Genomic DNA, 22,897 nt, shown 5'->3' with positions numbered 1-22,897 from the left:
TCTTTCACATGGACAGAAGAACTTCCTGTTGACGCTCGTGCGTCCTGACAATAGATCCTGATACACCAGTCCGAGTTTATAGAAACACAGAAACTATTTCACATGACAGCATCAAACTAAACGCTCATCTGAGAGGAGAAACCTCGCGTCCGCTGGATTCAGAGTTTGATCACAGCTGGAGCGAGTTTCAGAGGAGGAGGAATGCTGTTCAGATCTTTGTCTTGGTGTTTTAGACTGTAAATAAACCGTGTTTCTCCCGGTATGGCGGAGGCTCGAGCTGACGAGGACGAGGAGCGAATGCGCGAGCCCGGCGGCGCGAGACGGAGCGCAGGTACGCGCGAGCCAACAAACTTTAATTGTTTTGTTTTTTTATTAAATGGTTAAAGAAGAAGAAAAAAAAAACATTAACAACAATTATCGTCATTGTCATAGCCTAACGCAACGAACAATACAGTTGTCAACTATACACACACTCAGAGCGGAGAGTTGACGTAACATATTCAACAACAAAACTGTAGGTTAAATAAATGTGTTTCAGGTTACGTGCCACTTCGTTTTCTTTTTATTTCGTTAAATTCAAGTTTTCACCGCTTCTCTAGTTCATTTTAATGGTCCTGTGGTGACAAAACTTGTTTTAACTGTGAATATTCCATGGTTTGTTTATTAATATGAGCTCATAAAAACGCATAATAATCTTAAATATTTTCAAATATAAAAATAGTCTATATATATATATATATATATATATATATATATATATATATATATAATGTCTATGTGTGTATATGTGTGTGTGTGTGTGTTACTGTGTATATACAGTAGTCAACATTTGGAGTGAATCAAAATATAAACATGAATTTTGAACAATAACCGTTCTTGTCTTAGGACAACTTTTAGGAACTTTTTTTTTTGATCCACTTCACTAGTGTGTATATGTGTGTGTGTGTGTGTTTGTGTAATGAAGGTTTATTTATCTGTTGGCTGAATGTTGTTTCCTCTTTACTCAGTATGAAATATGAACCTGCTTTGTCCTGGATGGAAACTAACATATGAATATTAGTTTCACTCTAGTAGCTCAACTTTATTGCTTCTGGGGAATTTCTGAACTGTATGTGAAATGACAAGACAGATGTGCGATTCAACCCTCGGTATTCATGACATTTAAATATATTTATGAACTTAAACAGAGAGTTATAGTTTCAGCAGTAATGTTTTTACTTATGTGATATATTAATTGGAGAAAGCAGCAGCCAAACCTGCAGAGTCATGTGACTCGAGCTCCTCATGTGATCGTTAAATATCCACTAGAGTAATTATGTGGTTTCTCTGTTTCTCTCTCTCTGGATTGTTGTAAATCACAGCTGTAGTTTCTTAGACAAAAGCTCAGTGAGTTTCTCTCGCAGTAGTTCATGTCAGGATCCTGGCAGTGTGAAGGAACCGACTGTAATAGATAGACTGAGAAATATGTGTGTGTGTGTGTGTGTGTGTGTGTGTGTGTGTGTGTGTGTGTGTAGGCCTATTAGACAGAGATATATTCAAGTTTTCTTTACAAAATAAAAAACTTTTTTGGCTTTTAATAGTCAATAAGTGCTAGAAAATCTGTGGTGTAACTCCATGACATACATTTATGGTGCAAAACATGAGTCATTTGATTATAATTTTCATACTGATGATTTCCATACTCTTAATAAGTCATTCTGGCAATTTCGACAAAACCTCATTTACATTTCTATTTATGTATTTGCTTTTATCCACACTTTTATCCAAAGCGACTTACATTGAATTCATGGTAAACATTATGTTTTGATTCAGTTGTCACTGATAGTGTGTTAAAGGGATAGTTCACATAAATCTGAAACCTCTGTCATCATTTACTCACCCTCGTGTCATTTCTGTGTGAACTTACCCTCTAAATCTGCTGTTGTCACTGTTGAAGACTGTTATTTATGAACACAAACACAGCCTGTGTGATTTAATGATGCGTTCTGACGTGTGTGTGTGTGTGTGTGTGTGTGTGTGTGTGTGTGTGTGCTCTTGCAGAACATTCAGACAGAAACAAACCGGATCAGCGCCACTCCAGGTAAGACCAAAGTGTAAAAGATTAGTTTTTGATCGAGTGGCTGAGGAAATTATATTATATTTTGTTTTAATTTTAATTTAGTTTTGTTTGTTTTAATTTGTATATACAAATTAAAAAGACTATTTTTAGAATCTTTAATTGTTTTTTTGAGAATGTAGTATGTTTTCAGTCTTTAAATTACTTTTTATTTTTAAATGACAGTAATGAGAATTACTAAAAACAAGTAAACCAAAAACTCTGGATTTATTTTATTTTAAAACTACAATTTGCGTGGAAAATGTACTACATTGTTAAACATTGACAATCAAACATTGACATAATTATAGAACCTTGTTTCCACCACTAAATAAAAAAGGCAATTCAATTTCTGACTGTATTTCTCACAATTCTGACTGTATTTCTCGCAATTCTGACTGTATTTCTCGTAGTTCTGACTGTATTTCTCGCAGTTCCGACTTTGTTTCTCACAATTCCGACTTTATTTCTCACAATTCTGACTTTATTTCTCACAGTTCTGAATTTATTCCTCGCAATTCCGACTGTATTTATCTCAATTTAGACTTTATTCCTCGCAATTCCGACTGTATTTCTTGCAATTCCGACTTTATTCCTCGCAATTCTGACATTATTTCTCGCAGTTCTGAATTTATTCCTCGCAATTCCGACTGTATTTATCTCAATTTAGACTTTATTCCTCGCAATTCCGACTGTATTTCTTGCAATTCCGACTTTATTCCTCGCAATTCTGACATTATTTCTCGCAATTCCGACTGTATTTCTCTCAATTTAGACTTTATTCCTCACAATTCCAGCTGTATTTCTCGCAATTCCAGCTTTATTTCTCGCAATTCCGACCTTATTTCTCGCAATTCCGACTGTATTTCTCTCAATTCCAGCTTTATTCCTCACAATTCTGACTTTATTCCTCGCAATTCTGACCTTATTTCTCGCAATTCCGACTGTATTTCTCTCAATTCCAGCTTTATTCCTCACAATTCTGGCTTTATTCCTCGCAATTCTGACCTTATTTCTCTCAATTCCGACTGTATTTCTCTCAATTCCGACTGTATTTCTCGCAATTCCGACTGTATTTCTTGCAATTCCGACTTTATTCCTTGCAATTCCGACTTTATTTCTCGCAGTTCCGACTTTATTTCTCCCAATTTCGACTTTATTTCTCACAATTCTGACTTTATTTCTTGTAGTTCTGACCTTATTTCTCTCAATTCCGACTGTATTTCTCTCAATTCCAACTGTATTTCCCGCAATTCCGACTTTATTTCTCGCAATTCCAACTGTATTTCTCGCAATTCCAACTTTATTCCCGCAATTCTGACCTTATTTCTCGCAATTCCGACTGTATTTCTCTCAATTTGACTGTATTTCTCTCAATTCCGACTGTATTTCTCTCAATTCCGACTTTATTTCTTGCAATTCCAACTTTATTCCTCGCAATTTTGACATTTCTCTCAATTCCAAATTTATTCCTCGCAATTCCGACTTTATTTCTCACAATTCCGACTTTATTCCTTGCAATTCCGACTTTCTTGCAATTCCAACTTTATTCCTTGCAATTTTGACTTATTTCTCTTGATTCCAAATTTATTCCTCGCAATTCCGACTTTATTTCTCACAATTCCGACTTTATTCCTCGCAATTCCGACTTTATTCCTTGCAATTCCGACTTTATTTCTCGCATTTATTTCTCTCAATTCCAAATTTATTCCTCGCAATTCCGACTTTATTCCTCGCAATTCCGACTTTTATTCCTCGCAATTCCGACTTTATTTCTCAAAATTCCGTCTTTCTCACAATTCTGACTTTATCTCAAATCCGACTTTATTCCTTGCAATTCTAACTTTTTTCCTCACAATTTTAACTTTATTCCTCGCAATTTCGACTTTATTCCTCGCAATTCCATCTCACAATTTTGACTCTCGCAATTCCGAATAATTTTTCCTGCAATTATGACTCTCTCTCGCAATTGCGAGTTTCTCTCACAATTCTGACTTTATTTCTCACAATTATGAGATATAATGTTGGAATTGCAAGGAAAACAAAGTCAGAATTATGAGATAAAAAGTCGCAATTACCTTTTTTATGATTTATTCCATGGTGGAAACAAGCTTCCATCCATAATGATCTTGATTTCCTTCGTTTGATCGATTAAAAAAAGTTTTTCTTCCTCTTGATTTGGGGTGAAATGTGATCTGAACCTGTGTTAGTAAGATTCTCTGCAGTGCTCAGCAAGTCAGAAACCTGTTCATTTCTGATCAGAGCTTCATCAGACCAGTGAAGCTTTCCATTCATGCCTGAACATGTAAATGCGATAAGAACAGCAAACTCAGCGCTAGTTCCTCCAACTCAGAACTGGAAAAACCTGTTATGTTACAGCAGGGAAAAACCATTAACTCTTTTCCTCTATAATCTCCAGAGCGTAATGATGGTCACATCAAACAAAACTCATGCACATGTGTACAGGGATAACACGCCACATTTCTGGCTTTGTTTTGTGACAAATTTTGGCTTATTTCTGCATGTGTTGATTTACCTTGTGTGTTTGATGACAGTCAGTTTGGGTGTGGTGTGGTTTGTGTTGTGTAACTGTGAAATGTGTTTCCAGTCATGTAACTGGAAAACTGTCAGGAAAACTGGCCTACAGTTCCTGAATAAATGGAAAAACACACTGAGTCCTTTTGTTTCTCTCGCTTTCCCAGCCAAGGCCCGCTGTCCTCCATCAGAGCTGTCATCAAACGCAGTGAGTAGTGTGTTTTTGTCCTGCACAGCTTGATTTGGTGTGTTGTGTATGTTCTGTCAGATGTTTGCATGTGAGTTTGGTTTTTGTGCTTGTGTTTTTTGTTGGAAACTGCGCAGCATCGAGAACGAGCTCTCAAAGTGACCATCTGCGGGAACGGAGGTCAGTTGCTCTTTCTTTCTCTCTGTGTTTATTTAGGTGTTTTCTTTGCCTTGATTTTGACCTTTCCTTTAATAATCACGTCTGATATCTGACCGCAAGCTCTTTACTGGCACTTTTGTCTCATTTGTTTACAAATACAGTTGATTTATTTGGGGGGAAAATTGTTGGTTGTGCTGGAATTGATGCCACAACTGAATATTGAAATTTATTTTAATTTGTGAAATGTTTGTTAATTGTTAAACAAAGTGCAATATTATTTTAAGGCGGATTTTGGAAAAAGAATAAAAAACAAAGTTGTCTATACATAAATATACAAAATAATGAATGGGCAAAGTTCCATAATTTTTTCATGATTGTATAAAATCACTGCATTAAATATTTTTGGATATTAAAATGTCTTCTCAAAACAGCATTATTATAGTTAACTAAAACCATTAAAAAATGTCTGTTACTTTAAATAAATTAAATATAAATTAAAATAAAGTGAAATAAAATATAACATAATTAACCTTATTTTATTTCAGCTGGTTGCCAAAGCAACTTTCTAATTTTCATTAAGTTTAACTTGATGTACTAACTAAAACTGAAATAAAAAATAACAAAAACAAAAAAATGAAGAAGAAAAAAGAAGACTAAAACAACAAAATTACTAAAAATGTAACTAAAATTAAAAAGGAAAATATTAAAATAAAAACTAATTCAAAATATGAACAAAAAGTATAGTATCTAAAAAAGTGTAATAATAAAATAGTCTCTCAGTGCTCAAAACTGGCAGGTTATACTGTAGTTATCATTCAACTCAGCTCTCAAGTCATTATTAAAGGGATAGTTCAGCCAAAAATGAAAATTAGCCTATGATTTACTCTCCCTCAAGTCATCCTAAGTGTATATGACATTCTTCTCTCAGACGAATACAATCAGAGTTATATTAAAAAAATGTCATATCTCTTTATAATGGCAGTGAATGGTTGTTTCTGTTTTGAAGTCCATAAAAGTGCACCTTTTATCATGGATAGATGGACTTTTATCATGGATAGATGCACTTATCACGGATAGATGCACTTTTATCACGGATAGATGGACTTTTATGATGGATAGATGCACTTTTATGATGGATAGATGGACTTTTATGATGGATAGATGGACTTTTATGATGGATAGGTGCACTTTTATCACGGATGGATGCACTTTTATCATGGATAGATGCACTTTTATGATGAATTGATGCACTTTTATCATGGATAGATGCACTTTTATCATGGATAGATGGACTTTTATGATGGATAGATGCACTTTTATCACGGATGGATGCACTTTTATCATGGATAGATGCACTTTTATGATGAATTGATGCACTTTTATCATGGATAGATGCACTTTTATCATGGATAGATGGACTTTTATGATGGATAGGTGCACTTTTATCACGGATGGATGCACTTTTATCATGGATAGATGCACTTTTATGATGAATTGATGCACTTTTATCATGGATAGATGCACTTTTATCATGGATAGATGGACTTTTATGATGGATAGATGCACTTTTATGATGGATAGATGCACTTTTATCATGGATAGATGCACTTTCATCATGGATAGATGCACTTTTATGATGGATAGATGCACTTTTATCATGGATGGATGCACTTTTATCATGGATGGATGCACTTTTATCATGGATAGATGCACTTTCATCATGGATAGATGCACTTTTATGATGGATAGATGCACTTTTATCATGGATGGATGCACTTTCATCATGGATAGATGCACTTTTATCATGGATGGATGCACTTTTATGATGGATAGATGCACTTTTATCACGGATAGATGCACTTTTATGATGGATAGATGCACTTTTATCATGGATAGATGCACTTTCATCATGGATAGATGCACTTTTATGATGGATAGATGCACTTTTATCATGGATGGATGCACTTTTATCATGGATGGATGCACTTTTATGATGATAGATGCACTTTTATGATGGATAGATGCACTTTTATGATGGATAGATGCACTTTCATCATGGATAGATGCACTTTTATGATGGATAGATGCACATTTATCATGGATGGATGCACTTTTATCATGGATGGATGCACTTTTATGATGGATAGATGCACTTTTAATGATGGATAGATGCACTTTTATGGACTTCAAAACAGAAATAGCCATTCACTGCCATTATAAAGCTTGGAAGAGCCAGAATTTTTTTTAAATATAACTCTGATTGTATTCGTCTGAAAGTAAAAGAATGTCGTATAGACCTAGGATGATTTGAGGGAGAGTAAATCATAATTTGGGTGAACTAGCCTATGCCTTTAACTTGCTGTTTTTAGTTAAGCAGGGAATCAGAGTGAGGAAGGTACAGCGTTGATGTTATATAATAAACTTTGTTACTGACTGTCGTCCCGCAGACGTCCAGAAATCACCATCCTCTCTGCTGAACCGCTGCCGTCCAACACGTGGTTCCCAGGGGCTTCTGGGGCATTTCCCCCGGCCCCGCCCCCAGCCCCGCCCACATGGGCTGCTGCCGCGGCAACAGTGCAGGTAGGAGGAGCTTGAGGATGCGTGTGTAGAACCCGTCATTTATTTATTTATGTGATTGGTTAATTGATTGATTGGTGCTCCTCCTCCCTAGCTCCCGCCTCCTTCATATGAGCAAGTGATCCGAGAAAAGAGCCGAGAACAGAATATTCCCCCTTCGTCTTCGTCGTCTTCATCTTCTCGTCTCTCTACCTGCACCATCGCCACACAGACGGACACACACTCCCCCGGCCCACGATCCTCCGCTGCTCGTCCAGGTGAGGTCCTAACTACACGCGAACCCGCAACACGCAATCTTTTCTATGTTAATCAGAGTCTCTGCGACGTCGCGCTGGAACAACAACAGAAAGTATGATAATCTCAGGTACTGTGTATGTGCTTTATGTGATGTTAAAATCATCTGTGTGAGTTTGAACATCATTTTGTGTGTCTTTTATAGCCGTACTGAAAGCAACGCACCTTAGATCTTCAAAATAAATAAAAGTAAACAAGAGCGTTTCAAACTGTCAACTCATTGTTAGGAGACAAGTGTATTCTATGACAACGATTGATTCAGTAACTCAGTATGTATTTTTAGTAATGTTAAAATGGTGTAATATTCATGAATGTGATTATGTACTTATCTATTTCGGGAACTTGCCGAGAGAGCCCGCCCACGCGCTCTTCTGATTGGCTGTGATTTTTCCGTGTCGCTTCTAGTGTGGACAGACAAATTATTTGTTTCTGAAATCTTAACGCATCGTGTCTGGTTAGGACACGGTGTCAGGCTGTATTTGCAGAAAATTATTTCTGTGTTATAGAAATGTGTCTTTTTCTTCCAGTTCACAAACCCCCCAAACCCCCGCGCCCCTCGTTGCCTCTCAAACACACGTCTGACCCGGACCGGTCCAGCCCGAAGCCTCAAGACGCTCAGCACGAGCAGTGTGGCGTTCAGACGGACTTCGATGACATCACCGGTGACATCAGCCCCATAGGCCCCGCAACCACCACCAAGTTTTCCACCCAGAGCGACCTTGATGACATCACTGGTGACATCAGCCCCATAGGTCCCTCCCCCACCACCAAGTTTTCCACCCAGAGTGATCTCAATGACATCACCGGTGACATCAGCCCCATAGGTCCCGCCCCCACCGCCAAGTTTTCTACCCAGAGCGACCTCGATGACATCACCGGTGACATCAGCCCCATAGACTCCACCAAGACTTTCACCCAGAGCAACTTCGATTTCCCAGTCGAACCCATGAAAGAGGAGTCGAGGGCTCGTCCCAGACCTCGACCGCGCTCCGCAGCCATCCTACAACCCGTCGTTCTGGACCAGCCAATCACGAGGGAGGTCAAAGTTCAGACTCTAGTGCGTCTGAAGGATGACGGGGCCGACAGCGTGTTCGCCGGGTTCGACGACTCTCCGTCGAACATCTCCAGCAAATACCTGCAAGACTTGCTGGAGGTGTTCGGCTCGGACGAAGCGCATGGAGAAAGTCAAGAAAGCAAAGCGAGTGATGTAGAAGAAGAGAAAAATGCGGCTGCTTGCTCTGTCATAGCATCTGAACCGTTAGAACCGTTAAAAAGACCACAACCACGGCCTAGAACTCAGAAATCCAAACCCCAACTCGCCCCAAAACCATCAGTCTTTGATGTTTTTGACACTACCGTTGAGCAAAACCCATCCAAACCCCTGAGTCCACCAGTACCAGCACCCAGACCCCTTCTGAACAAACTCCAGAGCCCGTCAGAGTCGTGTTCATCCACCAAACCTTCACCTGCCACCCGACCTGCCAGTGCATCTCAGAGGAGAAACTCAGAAGATCAAGCTATAAACACTCCGGTCAAGACGACACCTGTGATGCCGACCGACAGGAACGTCGGAAAACGTGAGTGTTTATGTGACCGGTATGTTGCTGGATCTCTAATTCACTTGCTACTAGGGGTGGCATTTTTATTATAAAAATGGCGATTTGCGATATAAAGTGCAACTAAAGTTTGCTGTGCTTGTTTGTAGGGCTTGTGATAATATATCAATATTACTATAAAATAATAATAAACAAATAATTAAATAATTACCACAATAAACTAAATAAGAAATATTTTTCCTGTAATATTTCACTATAAAATAAAACAATTGAGTATTTAAGAAATATTCAATAATAAATAATAGCAAGTAACGTAATAATGATAAATAATATAATAAAATATTATAAAATGTACAAATATATAAACAAAATATAAAAATAATAGTAACAATATTGTATTTTACAGTACTGTCAAATTATAATAATATTTATGGCTTTGTTTTGTTTGTTTGTTTGTTTGTTTTTATTTAACGGGGACAGATTTAGCTAAAGAGCACGATTTCATCTGCATGTTAAAAGAATAAAACTACCAAGATTGTAATTTTGTAAAATTATCAATCATCATTTTTAAATGCCCGTTATAAATCAAAAATCTGTCAAAGATTTGATGTGGTGAAGCTCGTAAAGTTGTAAAATCCAGTATCAAGTTCATCTGCCTGTTGCTTGTAAACACAACTTTTATTCCTGGTGGATATTATGGGTGTATTTTGAGGTGTATTTTGAATGTGTTTAAATCCAGGTCCATCCGTTCCCAAACACTCCCGGCCGCCTCCACCTGTGCTCAGGAATATGGCGTCCCCCTCACAGGTGATGTTATATTTGTTTATAACCCACCCTTATGAGGAAGTTTCCATATTAGCATGAGCATTTCTGAAGTATTTGATGTTTATGATGATGATGTGTGTATTCAGGCCGCTGTGGATGTTTCCAGAGCCGCCAACGCCTCAGTTCCTCCTCTGCCTCCGAGGTACCGCAGCGTTATTCCTCCAGAATGAGGTGTCTGGTTTGTTTTGTCCCATCTGTCATTCTCTCTGTTTGTGTCTCAGACCCAGTGGTGGAAGACTCCTCCCCCTTCGCCCTCCTCCAGTCAAAGTGGCCAAACCTGCAGGCTCCGCCTCCTCCCCTGCTGCGACCAATCAGCTACCAAGCAGCAGAACTCCAAAGAGAGCCCCGCCCCTCCCTCCCCGACCGAAACCAGGACATCCGCTATATAAGCGCTATTCTGTGAGTGTTTTTAGAGTATTTGAGAAGAACTCCAGGTCATTCTTATCCTCTATGACTTTCTTTGTTCTGCAGAAAACAAAATAAGATCACTGGCAGAATGTACGAGCTGCTGTTTTCCATACAATGAAAGATTGAAATGATTGTGGCCGTGCACTTTATTCCAAGTCTTCTGAAGCAGTGTTTTTAATAAAGATGAAATAAAATAAAATATACATTTTAGATTAAAAAAACTTTGGCCTTGGCAACTAACTGAAAGAAATAAGTTAAGTTGAAGCACTAAAATTACTTGAATTAAAACCGAGATAAACACAAATTAAAGTCATAAAGAAGTAATCAAAATAACAAAAGCACTTATGAAAATTATTAAGATGTAAAATAAAATGAAAACCAAAAATATAAAAATAAAAGCTAATTAAAAATATAAATAAATGCTATAATAGTATATAAATAATACTAAAATATCGCTGTTATTTGATGTTATGTGTGTATTAAAGGCAAAACACTACCCATGTTTTTCATGCACAATTTTATGATTTTGGGCTATTTTGTTTCCATAACTTGGTCTTCTTCCAGATTAGTGGAAAGAAAACATCCAAAATACAAATGTTAGTGTTTATTTTATTGCACTTTATCGATTTGCATCTATAGATTTTGATTATGATGCATATATTCAAAGAGTTTGTCCTCCACTTCAGCAGCACTTACAAACACCAAAATTTGCAGTGTTGTTCCTGTCTATATTCTGAAGGTTTTTACTGAGGGGTTTGTTAATATATCATTCACACTGGTTTATATAACATTTTATTCCTGAAACATTTTTTTTCTTGTCTTTTTCACAGTATTTTCTGATTTATGCAGTGATAAAAAGAGATATTCAAAATCCCCTCAGTAAAAACATTTAACTCTAATATGTCAACAAAATCAAACAAGAATTTTGAACCTGGTTTTATCCAATGTTCAGATTTATGTTATGCAAATATATGCAAATGAGTGCATATTTAATTGGATAATGCATTATTCACAAATTTAAACTTATAATACAAAACAATTGTCTTAATTTACATCCAAAATAAAAAAATTAGTGTTTTTTTTATTGCACTTTATCAATTTGCGTCAATAGATTTTGATTACGATACATATCTTTAACGAGTTTGTCCTCCACTTCAGCAGCACTTATAAACACCAACATTTACAGATTTATTCCTGTCTATATTCTGAAGGTTTTTACTGAAGGGTTTGTTCATAAATCACTCACACTGGTTTATATAACATTTTATTCCTAAAACGTTTTTTCTTGTCTGTTTCACAGTATTTTCTGATTTATGCAGTGATAGAAAGAGATATGCAAAATCCCTTTAGTAAAAACATTTAACTCTAATATGTCAACAAAATCAAACAAGAATTTTGAACCTGGTTTTGTCCAATGTTCATATTTATGTTATGCAAATATATGCAAATAAGTACATATTTAATTGGATAATGCCTCATTCTTATAATACAAAACAATTGTCTTAATTTACTGTGATTAATCTACTGGGGGGAATTATGGCGATATGTATTGGTTAACATTTAGTAGTGTCTTGCCTTAACTGGTAATCTTCCTCCTAGCCGCGGCTCTCAAATGTCACTCATGCTCGTTCAATTAAAAAATGATGCCTTTAGACAGGCTTTGGCCAATTGTCTTTGGTTCTCACATGTCATGGTTGAATTGCAGGTTGTTATGCGCCAATTTAAAAAACACATCGGCATGTATGATGTTCAGTGAATTAGGTCTGTCCCTAATGCATCATGTCACTCCAGAAGACTTGGAATATAGTGAACAAGTCATGATAACGCCTGTGTGCTTATTGGGAATGTGACTGTATAAATCACTGTCGACTTTCAGTTCACACATTATATCTAACATTAAATCTCTTTGCGCTTCACAGAAGAAAGAAAGTCATAAAGGTGAGAAAATGATGACTGAATGTTCATTTAAATATATTTAAAGAAGGAAGTCTGTAAATAAAACAGAATTGTCAAACACGGGGTAAATATGATGTTGTTTATGTGTTTGTGCACTAGAGCAAAGTTCTTCAAGCAGAAACAGAGGAGGAGAATATCAGCAAAGAGCAAGAGGAACCATCGGAGGAAACATCTTTCCATGTCAGTACACACACACACACACACACACACACACACACACACACACACACACACACACACACACACACACACATCCTGTTTTTATATCCTGAAATATCTTCTGCTTTAGGAAGAGGAGCAGCTGATTGTCCTCGATGATACAGACATCCCAGAAACACAGATGAATACACTCCATGACCTCTGCCCCTCAGAGGTCAAAGGTCAAGATGTGACTGTCGGTGGGGTTCAGCTGGAACACACACCCTCAGAGCAGCAGATCCAACAAAACATGCAAAACAGGTGAAACATAACGACAAAATAAAAACATTACAATGGATTATAATTTAAAATGAAAAATAATATCTTGTATTTTTTAATTAAAGATTTAATGAACTCTATATATGTACTGTCAGCTTATTAGAATGTCTTTCAGAAATCATTCTAATAAGCTGATTTGCTGCTATCTTAACTATGAAAAATAAATAAAGTAAACATGCACATTTCCTGTATCAGTTTCTCTCTTCCTCTTTCCAGGTTTGTTGTGGCCCGTTTTGCATTTGAGGGGGAGGAGGGTGAGCTGAAGTTCAGTGAAGGTGATGTCATCACTCTTGTGGAATATGTAAATGAGGAGTGGGGGCGTGGCATTCTGAACAGACGAATGGGAATCTTCCCTCTCAGTTTCATCCAGGCTAAAGAGGAAACTGAGGTGTTGCCAGGGAAACCGGTTCTGGAATCTCCTGGTAAATAAACATTCTTCATCTGAATATTTATCAACCATGGACCAATCAGGAGTGAGTTTGACAGAAACTGTGGCCTATATTGAAAGCCAACATTTATTTTTTATATGTCATGGCTGATATTGTCAGTCTACAATGTAATGTTTTTACCGGTAATCATAAATTCACTGTAAGTTAAAGCTTACATGTCCGGCTGAAAAACAAATAACTGTTTATTACTATTTGCTTCTAATATCTACTTAATCAGACCTATATGATAATAAAAAATCAGTAACACTTACAAAAAGGTTCATTAGTTAACATTAGTTAACTAATGTTAACATTAGTTAACTAATGTTAACATTAGTTAACTACCTTAGTTAACATGAACTAAGAATGAACAATACTTCTACAGTATTTATTAATCTTAGTTATTATTCATTTCAACATTTACTAAATAATACATTATTAAAATCAAAGGTTGTATTTGTTAACATTAGCTAATGCACTGTGAACTAACATGAACAAACAATGATCAGCTGGATTTTTATTACCTAACATTAACAAATACAGTAACAAATCTATTGCTTGTGGTTAGTTCATGTTAATTAATACATTAACTAATGTTAACTAATGAACCTTACTGTAAAGTGTTACCGAAACATCTAATTATCACCAATATGCTTATACTGTAGATATATCATGCATCTCTAGTGTCTGTAAGTAGTTATGACAAATATATAAAAATGAGAAACATTTGATTTCAAATAATTATTGCAAGTAGTTATGACAAATATATAAAAATGGGAAACATTTGATTGAAAGTGTGTGTCATCCTGCAGGAGGGAGGAGCAGAGGACGGGCGCTGTATGAGTTCAGTCCGGAGTGTGAGGACGAGCTCTGTCTGAAGGTGTGTGAGATTCACTATTACAGACTCATTCACAATATAAGAAAACTCTTGAGAAAATACATGAAAAAAAATGATACAATCTGATGCCCAAACATTTAACTTTTCACACGTGATTTATACATATTTATTTATATTATTTTATTTTATTTTATTTATAAAAATATTTATAGATTTAAATAATATACTTTTATTGAATGTATATAAAATATAATTTTCTTAAAATTACATGTTTATAAATAAAATGTTTACAGTAAAAATAGTAAATGTAAATATAGTAAAAATAGTACAATTACTATATATAATAAAAAATATAATAATTATTATATAATATACATACTGCCATATATTTGTTTACATAATATATATTTAATGATATTTACATAATATATATATATATAAAGTAATTAAAAACATAAGATATTACAATTTTTATGTAATATACATACTTTCACATATTTATAAGGTTTACATAATATATAATTATAATATATATATATAAGTATGTGTGTAATAAAAATCTAATAATTTTTATATAATATACATTCATTTATATAATATATTTAATGAATATATACATATGTAAACTTAGAATTTGAATAGTAAAAAATATATTCAATAAAGATATTAGAATTACAATATATAGAATAGAAATATTTTAATATTTTATATATATATATATATATATATATATATATATAATTATAATGATTAAAAAAAAAAAATAAAAAATAAAAATTATATATATATATATATATATATATATATATCACAATCTAATAATTATATAATATACATTGTTTCATTTGTATAATATATTTAATGATATATTAATATAATACATATGAATGATTATATATATAATTTTAGATCTTAAATATTACAAAAATATTTTATTTGTATTAAATGTATATTATATAGACATGTTATATATGAAAGCTGAAATATTCTGGCATGGAAATTCATTGGTCAAAAAGACCTGAGCAGAATAAATCCATATAAATAAATAAAAAGTAATTTACACTAAGTACACAAAAATCTGTGTGTGTGTAGGCAGGAGACATAGTGTGTGATTTGGAGGACATGGATGCCGAGTGGTTCTTTGGAGAATCCGGTGGGAAACGTGGCATTGTCCCTAAAAACTACATCCAAGTGTTGCTGGACCCCTGAACCCTGAACTTGTCCTGTCATGTGCCTGAGAGCGTTTCTACATTTTGCCTTATTTAGATGTAATACACTTAAAGAAGGTCAGTGACGGGATGTGAAGCGTATGGAGATCTCCTGCATTGTACTGACTCCAGTCTGTGTGTGTGTGTGTGTGTGTGTGTGGTCGTATGAATTTGTTTACAGAGTTTTAACCCACATTAAACTCATCCGTTACATAAACATCTCTGTCCTTTTTTTATTTCTCAATCTTTTTGACTCTCTCTGTAGGTAAAATTTCAGGATTTTTAAGAGCTGAATGTTCTTTTAATGAAGACACTTGAGCCTGCGACTAACCACGACTCAAAGTTTCAAGTCTCTACGACTTACGATTTTGGTCAGTCACTCTTAGGGCAGAATAGTGATCTTTGAAAATTTTAAAAGCTACAATAGAGTTTCAGCGCTGCACACTTGAACCCCTAAAAATGTACAGTTTCACCGTACAAAGGTAAATGAGACCTCGCCTTGACAGCTCTACGGCACATTATGGTGAAAAATGTGGATTCACACTTTAAATCGTGTTATTATTAGTCTCTGTTTTATTTCAGTCGCCTTTAACACAGAATAAAACACACAGACTCGCGTCTCTGGGTTTATCAGCTACTCATGATGTATTGTTGCAATACAAAACAAAACATGAAATTAATCCATAATTAGAATAATTATGAGGAGCTCTTGGCCCCGAACAGCCACCGTACAAAAGTTAATACCAGTGATACCACAAGCGATCGTTCAGATCGACACTTCAGATCAAATTAAATTAACAATTCTTCTAAAAAAGGAGGCATTTCATGGACACACACACACACACACACACGTTCTCATTCACTGAAGGCTGAAGATTTGGTGTAAAGCAAAGTCATAAAACTACATCAGGCTTGTAACACATTTGGTCACACAAATCAGACTTAAAGAAACATCCAGCAACACAATTCAAATATATCGTTTTCGTTCAGCTACAGACGGTCTCACACTCTCAAACGCTTTCAGGTACAAAGATGCACATGTCTGAAATGAGACTATAATGATGCATCTGATCAGACGCCAACATCAACATGTATGTACAGAGAGAGAGAGACAGGTAGGACACAGTGCGGTAAAAATCGAGGTCGCTGGTTTAGTTGAAGCCCTGCGTACAAACACTGACCAGAACGAGAGAAAATTATGATCTGTTAATAATCGATTTGGAAATTCTTCATGTAAAAATTTCAGTCTGCTTGAAAAGGGCTGATGAAGAGCAGAAATAACCCGATCAATATGAAAAAACTAAGCAACTAAAATTCTGAGAAAAAAAGTCTCAATTGTGAGATGTAAATTTAGAATTCCGAGGAAAAAAGTCTGAACAGTGAGATGTAAATTTAGAATTCCGAGGAAAAAGTCAAAATTGTGAGATGTAAATTTAGAATTCCGGGGAAAAATGTCTGAATTGTTAGATGTAAATTTTGAATTCCGAGGAAAAAGTCAAAATTGTGAGATGTAAATGTAGAATTCCGAAGAAAAAGTCTGAATTGTGAGATGTAAATTTTGAATTCCAGGGAAAAATGTCTGAATTGTGAGATGTAAATTTAGAATTCCAGGGAAAAATGTCTGAATTGTGAGGTGTAAATTTAGAATTCCAGGGAAAAATGTCTGAATTGTGAGGTGTAAATTTAGAATTCCAAGGAAAAAGTCAAAATTGTGAGATGTAAATTTAGAATTCCAAGGAAAAAGTCAAAATTGTGAGATATAAATGTAGAATTCAGAGGAAAAAGTCAAAATTGTGAGATGTAAATTTAGAATTCCGGGGAAAAATGTCTGAATTGTGAGATGTAAATGTAGAATTCAGAGGAAAAAGTCAAAATTGTGAGATGTAAATTTTGAATTCCAAGGAAAAATGTCAGAAATGAGATGTAAATTTTGAATTCCAAGGAAAAAAGTCTAAAATTGTGAGATGTAAATTTAGAATTCCAAGGAAAAAAGTCAGAATTGTGAGATGTAAATTTAAAATTCCAAGAAATAATCTGAATTGTGAGAAATCTGAATTTAGTTTGGAATACATAAACGCACACGTAAAGGAAAATGTGAATCGTATCGTGAAGTTTAAGGTGCATATAAACAGAACTTTTAAAATGTGAAATCGGATTGGACTGAAGAAAATTTGTGCACATAAACAAACTGCGATGGTTGCTATGCGGTTGCTAAGGTGTTCTGAGTGCCTATGGGACTTTTTTCACCTGTTTTACCCTTTAATGTTAGAATGTTAGATAACAGGACTGAAGATGCAGAGAGATGGTGTTCTGGTCTGGTCTCAGTGTTGAGGTTATTGGTGTCGATCAGGGTTTCTTCTTCTGCGCCTCCAGAGATTTCTCAGTTTACTGCCAGCTGTGATCTACTGTGCCATTCTTTGAAGTTCCTTACAATAACATTTAAGTAACACAGTGTTAGTACCTGATACACAGTAAAATATATTTTATGGCTACAATCAGTGAGATTTTTTAGACATGACGTTACCATGGAGATGATCCACCTGTAAAAGAGGAAACGAGACACAATGTTTCAGCTGAAGGTAATTATGGGGTGTAGTGTGTGTGTGTGTGTGCTTTTCACCTCAGCCTCTGCTGCCGTGCTGTGGTGTGTCATTTCTGATTCAACACCGTCTTCCATCTCACACGCCATGTTGGTGTCCATCACAGCATCGTCCTGCTCACACACAAGTTCATGACAACGGGTCAGTTCTGTGTGTGTATGTGATTGTGATTGTGTGTGTGTGTGTGTGTGTGTCCTCACCTGCACCCAAGGGTGTTCCAGCACCTCGTCAGCTGTGTAACGAGCACCAACATTCACTTGTAGCATCTTACCAATTAAATCCTGCAAAAGACATTTAACCAATCAGCTGCTTCGACTGACCTCATGTAACGCAAATCAGCCAATCAGCTCCAGCCCGACACATTTAAGAGACTTCAGTTAAACCTGGTTACAAATTTCATGATCTGATTCCATTTTAATTCACAAGATCGAATTCAAACCAATGGGAAATCAATGGAAGCCCATTTCCATCACATGAGACAAACAAATCATGCTTTTCCAAATCTTAATTATGGCATTAAAAAGTCATAAAAAGTAAAAAAAAAGAAGAAGAAAAATCTACTGATATAATTATGACATACTAAATCAAAATTATGACAAAAAGTCATACTTCTGTCAGGGCCACTATTGTCGAATACGATTGACAATTAGCATCCAGTTTGGATTGGCGGTCTGGTTCTGTTCAGCCTAGCATGTATAAGAGCAGCAATAACCCTCATTAGGGTAAACAGAACAGAACCAACATGAATGTATTGCAGATATCATTAATTAATTTTAATGTAAAGGGGAATCAGAATGCCAAATCCTGACTGAGACAGGAGGAGCTGGGGAGGGAGGAGGGTAATGCGCTCCTGAGAAACGCGAGATCTGCTGATATACTGCAGGAGCTTATATATGAGTACAGCGATGGGTGTCGTATTCCTATAGGTAGACGTGGATCAGCTGGAACTTAAAACTGACAAATTTGATATTTTGCCATAACATAGAAATAACATCAAAAAGTCAAAATTGACACACTAAATCAAAATTATGACAAAAAGTCAAAATTATGACAAAAAGTCAAAATTATAACATACTTATTCATAATTATGAGATACTAAATCAAAATTATGTAAAAATTTTCAAATTATGACATACTAAATTAAAATTATTAAAGTCATACATGCGCGGACCTTAGCAGAGGCGCTGATGTGAGTGTGTGTGTGTGTGTGCAGACCTTAGCAGAGTGTGTGTATGCAGACCTTAGCAGAGGCGCTCGTTTGAGTGAGTGTGTGTGTGTGCAGACCTTAGCAGAGGCACTCGTGTGTATGTGTGTGTGTGTGCAGACCTTAGCAGAGGCGCTCATGTGTGTGTGTGTGTGTGTGTGTGAGTGTGTGTGTGTGCAGACCTTAGCAGAGGCACTCGTGTGTATGTGTGTGTGTGTGCAGACCTTAGCAGAGGCGCTCATGTGTGTGTGTGTGTGTGTGTGTGTGTGTGTGTGCAGACCTTAGCAGAGGCGCTCGTGTGTGTGTGTGTGTGTGTGTGTGAGAGTGTGTGCAGACCTTAGCAGAGTGTGTGTGTGCAGACCTTAGGAGAGGCGCTCATGTGAGTGTGTGTGTGTGTGTGTGTGCAGACCTTAGGAGAGGCGTTTGTGTGTGTGTGTGTGTGTGTGCAGACCTTAGGAGAGGCGCTCATGTGAGTGTGTGTGTGTGCAGACCTTAGGAGAGGCGCTCATGTGAGTGTGTGTGTGTGTGCAGACCTTAGGAGAGGCGTTTATGTGTGTGTGTGTGTGTGTGTCCAGACCTTAGGAGAGGCGCTCATGTGAGTGAGTGTGTGTGTGTGTGTGTGTGTGTGTGTGTGTGTTGCAGACCTTAGGAAAGGCGTTTATGTGTGTGTGTGTGTGTGTGCAGACCTTAGGGGAGGCGCTCATGTGAGTGTGTGTGTGTGTGTGTGTGCAGACCTTAGGAGAGGTGTGTGTGTGTGTGTGTGTGTGTGTGTGTGTGTGTGTGTGTGTGTGTGTGTGTGTGCAGACCTTAGGAGAGGTTAGGGTGACCACCCGTCCCGCGTAGCGCGTGCGCGCACAGCGTTTGGAGCCCAATTCATGCGTCCCGCAAATTGAGACCGTGTCACGCATAATCTATGCTTGCTCAAAAAAAAAGTTGGTCGCTCTATATCCTCGAGCCCCAGGCAGCCAAACGAACATTACTTGACAGTTCAGCACGCTATTGTTGCCACACCCACCCCTCAGTTGAACTGCTGACTAGGTTGTTGTCAACTTTTTCGTTGTTGTCATGACAGCGCACGCACGCGCATACCAGACACACTGGGAGGGAACAAGATGCGCGCTTTCCAATTTGAAAAATGGAGACTGAGAGGCACCGCCATCATCAATTAAAAAGAGAAGGTGTGGGTACGAGAAAAACTGGGAAAATGAATATTTGTGGCTGAAAGGTGTTGAGGGGGATACCGAGAGGGCTTTTTGTGACCTTTGCAAAACGTCCTTCTCAATCGGACATGGAGGGGAATACGATGTCAATCGTATTTTTTTTTAAATATTTTTTTTTTAACTGTTCCTGTGGTGTTGAGCAACTACAATTCCTGTTAATCCTATAATTTTCTATTATAATTTATTTAAAGTGAATAAATTGTAATGAAAAATAAATACAATTAAATAGTAAATTGTAAGTGGAAGTGCATCTGTCAATTAATTGAATGTTCAAAATATTATGAATCTTTATTTAGAAAAAAATACACATTGGTTGGCCTATTCATGAGCATACATCAGCAATTACACATGTTTAGGGGAATAGGGCATTATTAATATACCATGTAAGGTGGTATGTGCTAGAAATGGGTAAACCACTATCAGTGAGTCTGCCCGTGGGGTGGGGGCACCGCCGCGCCAGGTAGTGTCCCACATTGTCCCTCAGAAACATACCACTTGTCCCCCCTTGGGCTTATTAGCAGGTGGTCACCCTAGGAGAGGTGCTTATGTGAGTGTGTGTGTGTGTGTGTGTGTGTGTGTGTGTGTGTGTGTGAGAGAAAGTGTGTTTGTGTGTGCAGACCTTAGCAGAGGCGCTTATGTGAGTGAGTGTGTGTGTGTATGTGTGAGAGAGAGAGTGTGTTTGTGTGTGCAGACCTTAGCAGAGGCGCTCATGTGAGTGTGTGTGTGTGTGTGTGTGTGTGTGTGTGTGCAGACCTTAGCATAGGCACTGATGTGAGTGTGTGTGTGTGTGTGAGAGAGAGCGTGTGTGTGTGTGCAGACCTTAGCAGAGGCGCTGATGTTGTCCCAGTACGGGGAGGGGAACTCCAGTCGTCCCAGTAAGATCTGCTGGAACAGCTCCTCCTGCTGGTTCCTCTCGCTGCGGAACGGAGGAAACCCACACAGCAGAATATAGGAGATCACACCCGCCGCCCAGATGTCCACCTTCAGCCCGTACCTGACACACACACACACACACACACACGCTTTCACCAGGGAATCTAACTCCATGTCGAGTTGGAGGAACTAGTGCTGAGTTTGCTGTTCGTATCGCATGTTTTGTTGGGAGATGTTCAGACATGAATGGAAAGCTTCACCACTCTCGGATAAAGAGAAATGAACAGGTTTCTGACTTGCTGAGCACTGCAGAGAATCTTACTAACACAGGTTCACATTTCACCCCAAATCAAGAGGAAGAAAAAGGTTTTTGTATCATTAAAATGAAGGAAATCAAGATCATTATGGATGGTTTCCACCACAGAATAAAAAATGAAAAAGGTAGTTGCGACTTTTTATCTCACAATTCTGACTTTGTTTTCCTTGCAATTCCAACATTATATCTCATAATTATAAGAAATAAAGTCAGAATTGTGAGATAAACTCGCAATTGCGAGAAAGAGTCAGAATTGCAGGAAATATAGGAATTGCGAGAAATAAAGTCGGAATTGCGAGAAATAAAAATTAAGTCTGAATTGCGAGAAATAAAAATTAAGTCTGAATTGCGAGAAATAAAAATTAAGTCTGAATTGCGAGAAATAAAAATTAAGTCTGAATTGCGAGAAATAAAGTCGTAATTGCGTGGAATAGAGTTGAAATCGCAAGAAAGTCAGAATTTAGAAAAATAAAGTTGGAATTTGCGAGAAATAAAGTCGGAATTGCGAGAAAGTCAGAATAAAGAATAAAATCTCAAACACACACACGCACATACTCAACACACTCAAACACACGCACACAGACCCACACACAAACGCACACACTCATACTAACACACACTCTCAAACACACATACTCACACACAGGTATATATGAGGGCGGGGCTATAACTTGTCACTCACATGAGATCCACCAAAGCAAACCACAACCATCCAATCAATTCCCGACAGACAAAATCAAGCCCCGCCCACATTTGTTCTTGTTCCAGAAGTGTTTCACTCGGTGGAACTTTCACCAAAATTAAAATGAAAACGGAAAATATAGAAATCAAAAATAAATTCAAACTACTAATAAAAAGTATAATGGTCTCTCTGTGATTCTAAAATAATGTTCTTCCTCAGTGTTTCTGTCTTGTTTTCCAGTACCGATATCTAAACATTATTAAATCAAGATACATTTACTGGAGGAGTAAAATATTAAGTCTTGTTTTCTGAAAAATGTATCACAATGAAGTGAGTTCTGCAGAAAAATAAACGATATAATATAATATTTTCTGACTCCATTGGCAGAACTCCATACACACTTCATTTTGAGCAATGTTTCAGTGTGCAGTGTATAAGTGTGTGTTGTAGAGTTTCACC

At 36.8% G+C, this 22,897-nt stretch overlaps 2 protein-coding genes across 2 annotated transcripts in view; one reads left to right on the top strand and one right to left on the bottom strand.

Annotated features, from left to right (window-relative positions):
- On the top strand, window positions 1–15,760 carry LOC307145263 (uncharacterized protein). The gene is made up of 15 exons (XM_079848240.1): window positions 1–331; window positions 2,041–2,080; window positions 4,798–4,838; window positions 4,955–4,997; window positions 7,424–7,556; window positions 7,648–7,810; window positions 8,375–9,424; window positions 10,143–10,210; window positions 10,315–10,370; window positions 10,450–10,627; window positions 12,692–12,772; window positions 12,882–13,051; window positions 13,286–13,491; window positions 14,310–14,377; window positions 15,428–15,760. The coding sequence occupies exons 1-15, from the start codon at window positions 262–264 to the stop codon at window positions 15,542–15,544; spliced, it is 2,484 nt and encodes an 827-aa protein (XP_079704366.1). The 5' UTR covers window positions 1–261; the 3' UTR covers window positions 15,545–15,760.
- The window catches only part of LOC307145264 (serine/threonine-protein kinase DCLK2-like), a 19,744-nt gene continuing 12,314 nt past the window's right edge, over window positions 15,468–22,897 (bottom strand). Inside the window, exons 11-16 of the mRNA XM_079848241.1 lie at window position 22,897; window positions 21,387–21,561; window positions 18,344–18,424; window positions 18,164–18,256; window positions 18,068–18,083; window positions 15,468–17,969 (exon numbers count right to left, since the gene is read on the bottom strand). The exon at window position 22,897 is cut by the window's right edge and continues 133 nt beyond it. Of these exons, the coding sequence (XP_079704367.1) occupies window positions 17,929–17,969; window positions 18,068–18,083; window positions 18,164–18,256; window positions 18,344–18,424; window positions 21,387–21,561; window position 22,897 (407 nt within the window). The 3' untranslated portion in view covers window positions 15,468–17,928. The remainder of the gene's footprint in view (window positions 17,970–18,067; window positions 18,084–18,163; window positions 18,257–18,343; window positions 18,425–21,386; window positions 21,562–22,896) is intronic.

The sequence above is a fragment of the Squalius cephalus genome (assembly GCF_949319135.1).
Source record: "Squalius cephalus genome assembly, chromosome: 18".
In the NCBI taxonomy this organism is placed as follows: domain Eukaryota; kingdom Metazoa; phylum Chordata; class Actinopteri; order Cypriniformes; family Leuciscidae; genus Squalius; species Squalius cephalus.
Note: the sequence above shows the minus strand (reverse complement) of the source record. Positions and strands in the feature narration are given on the sequence as shown.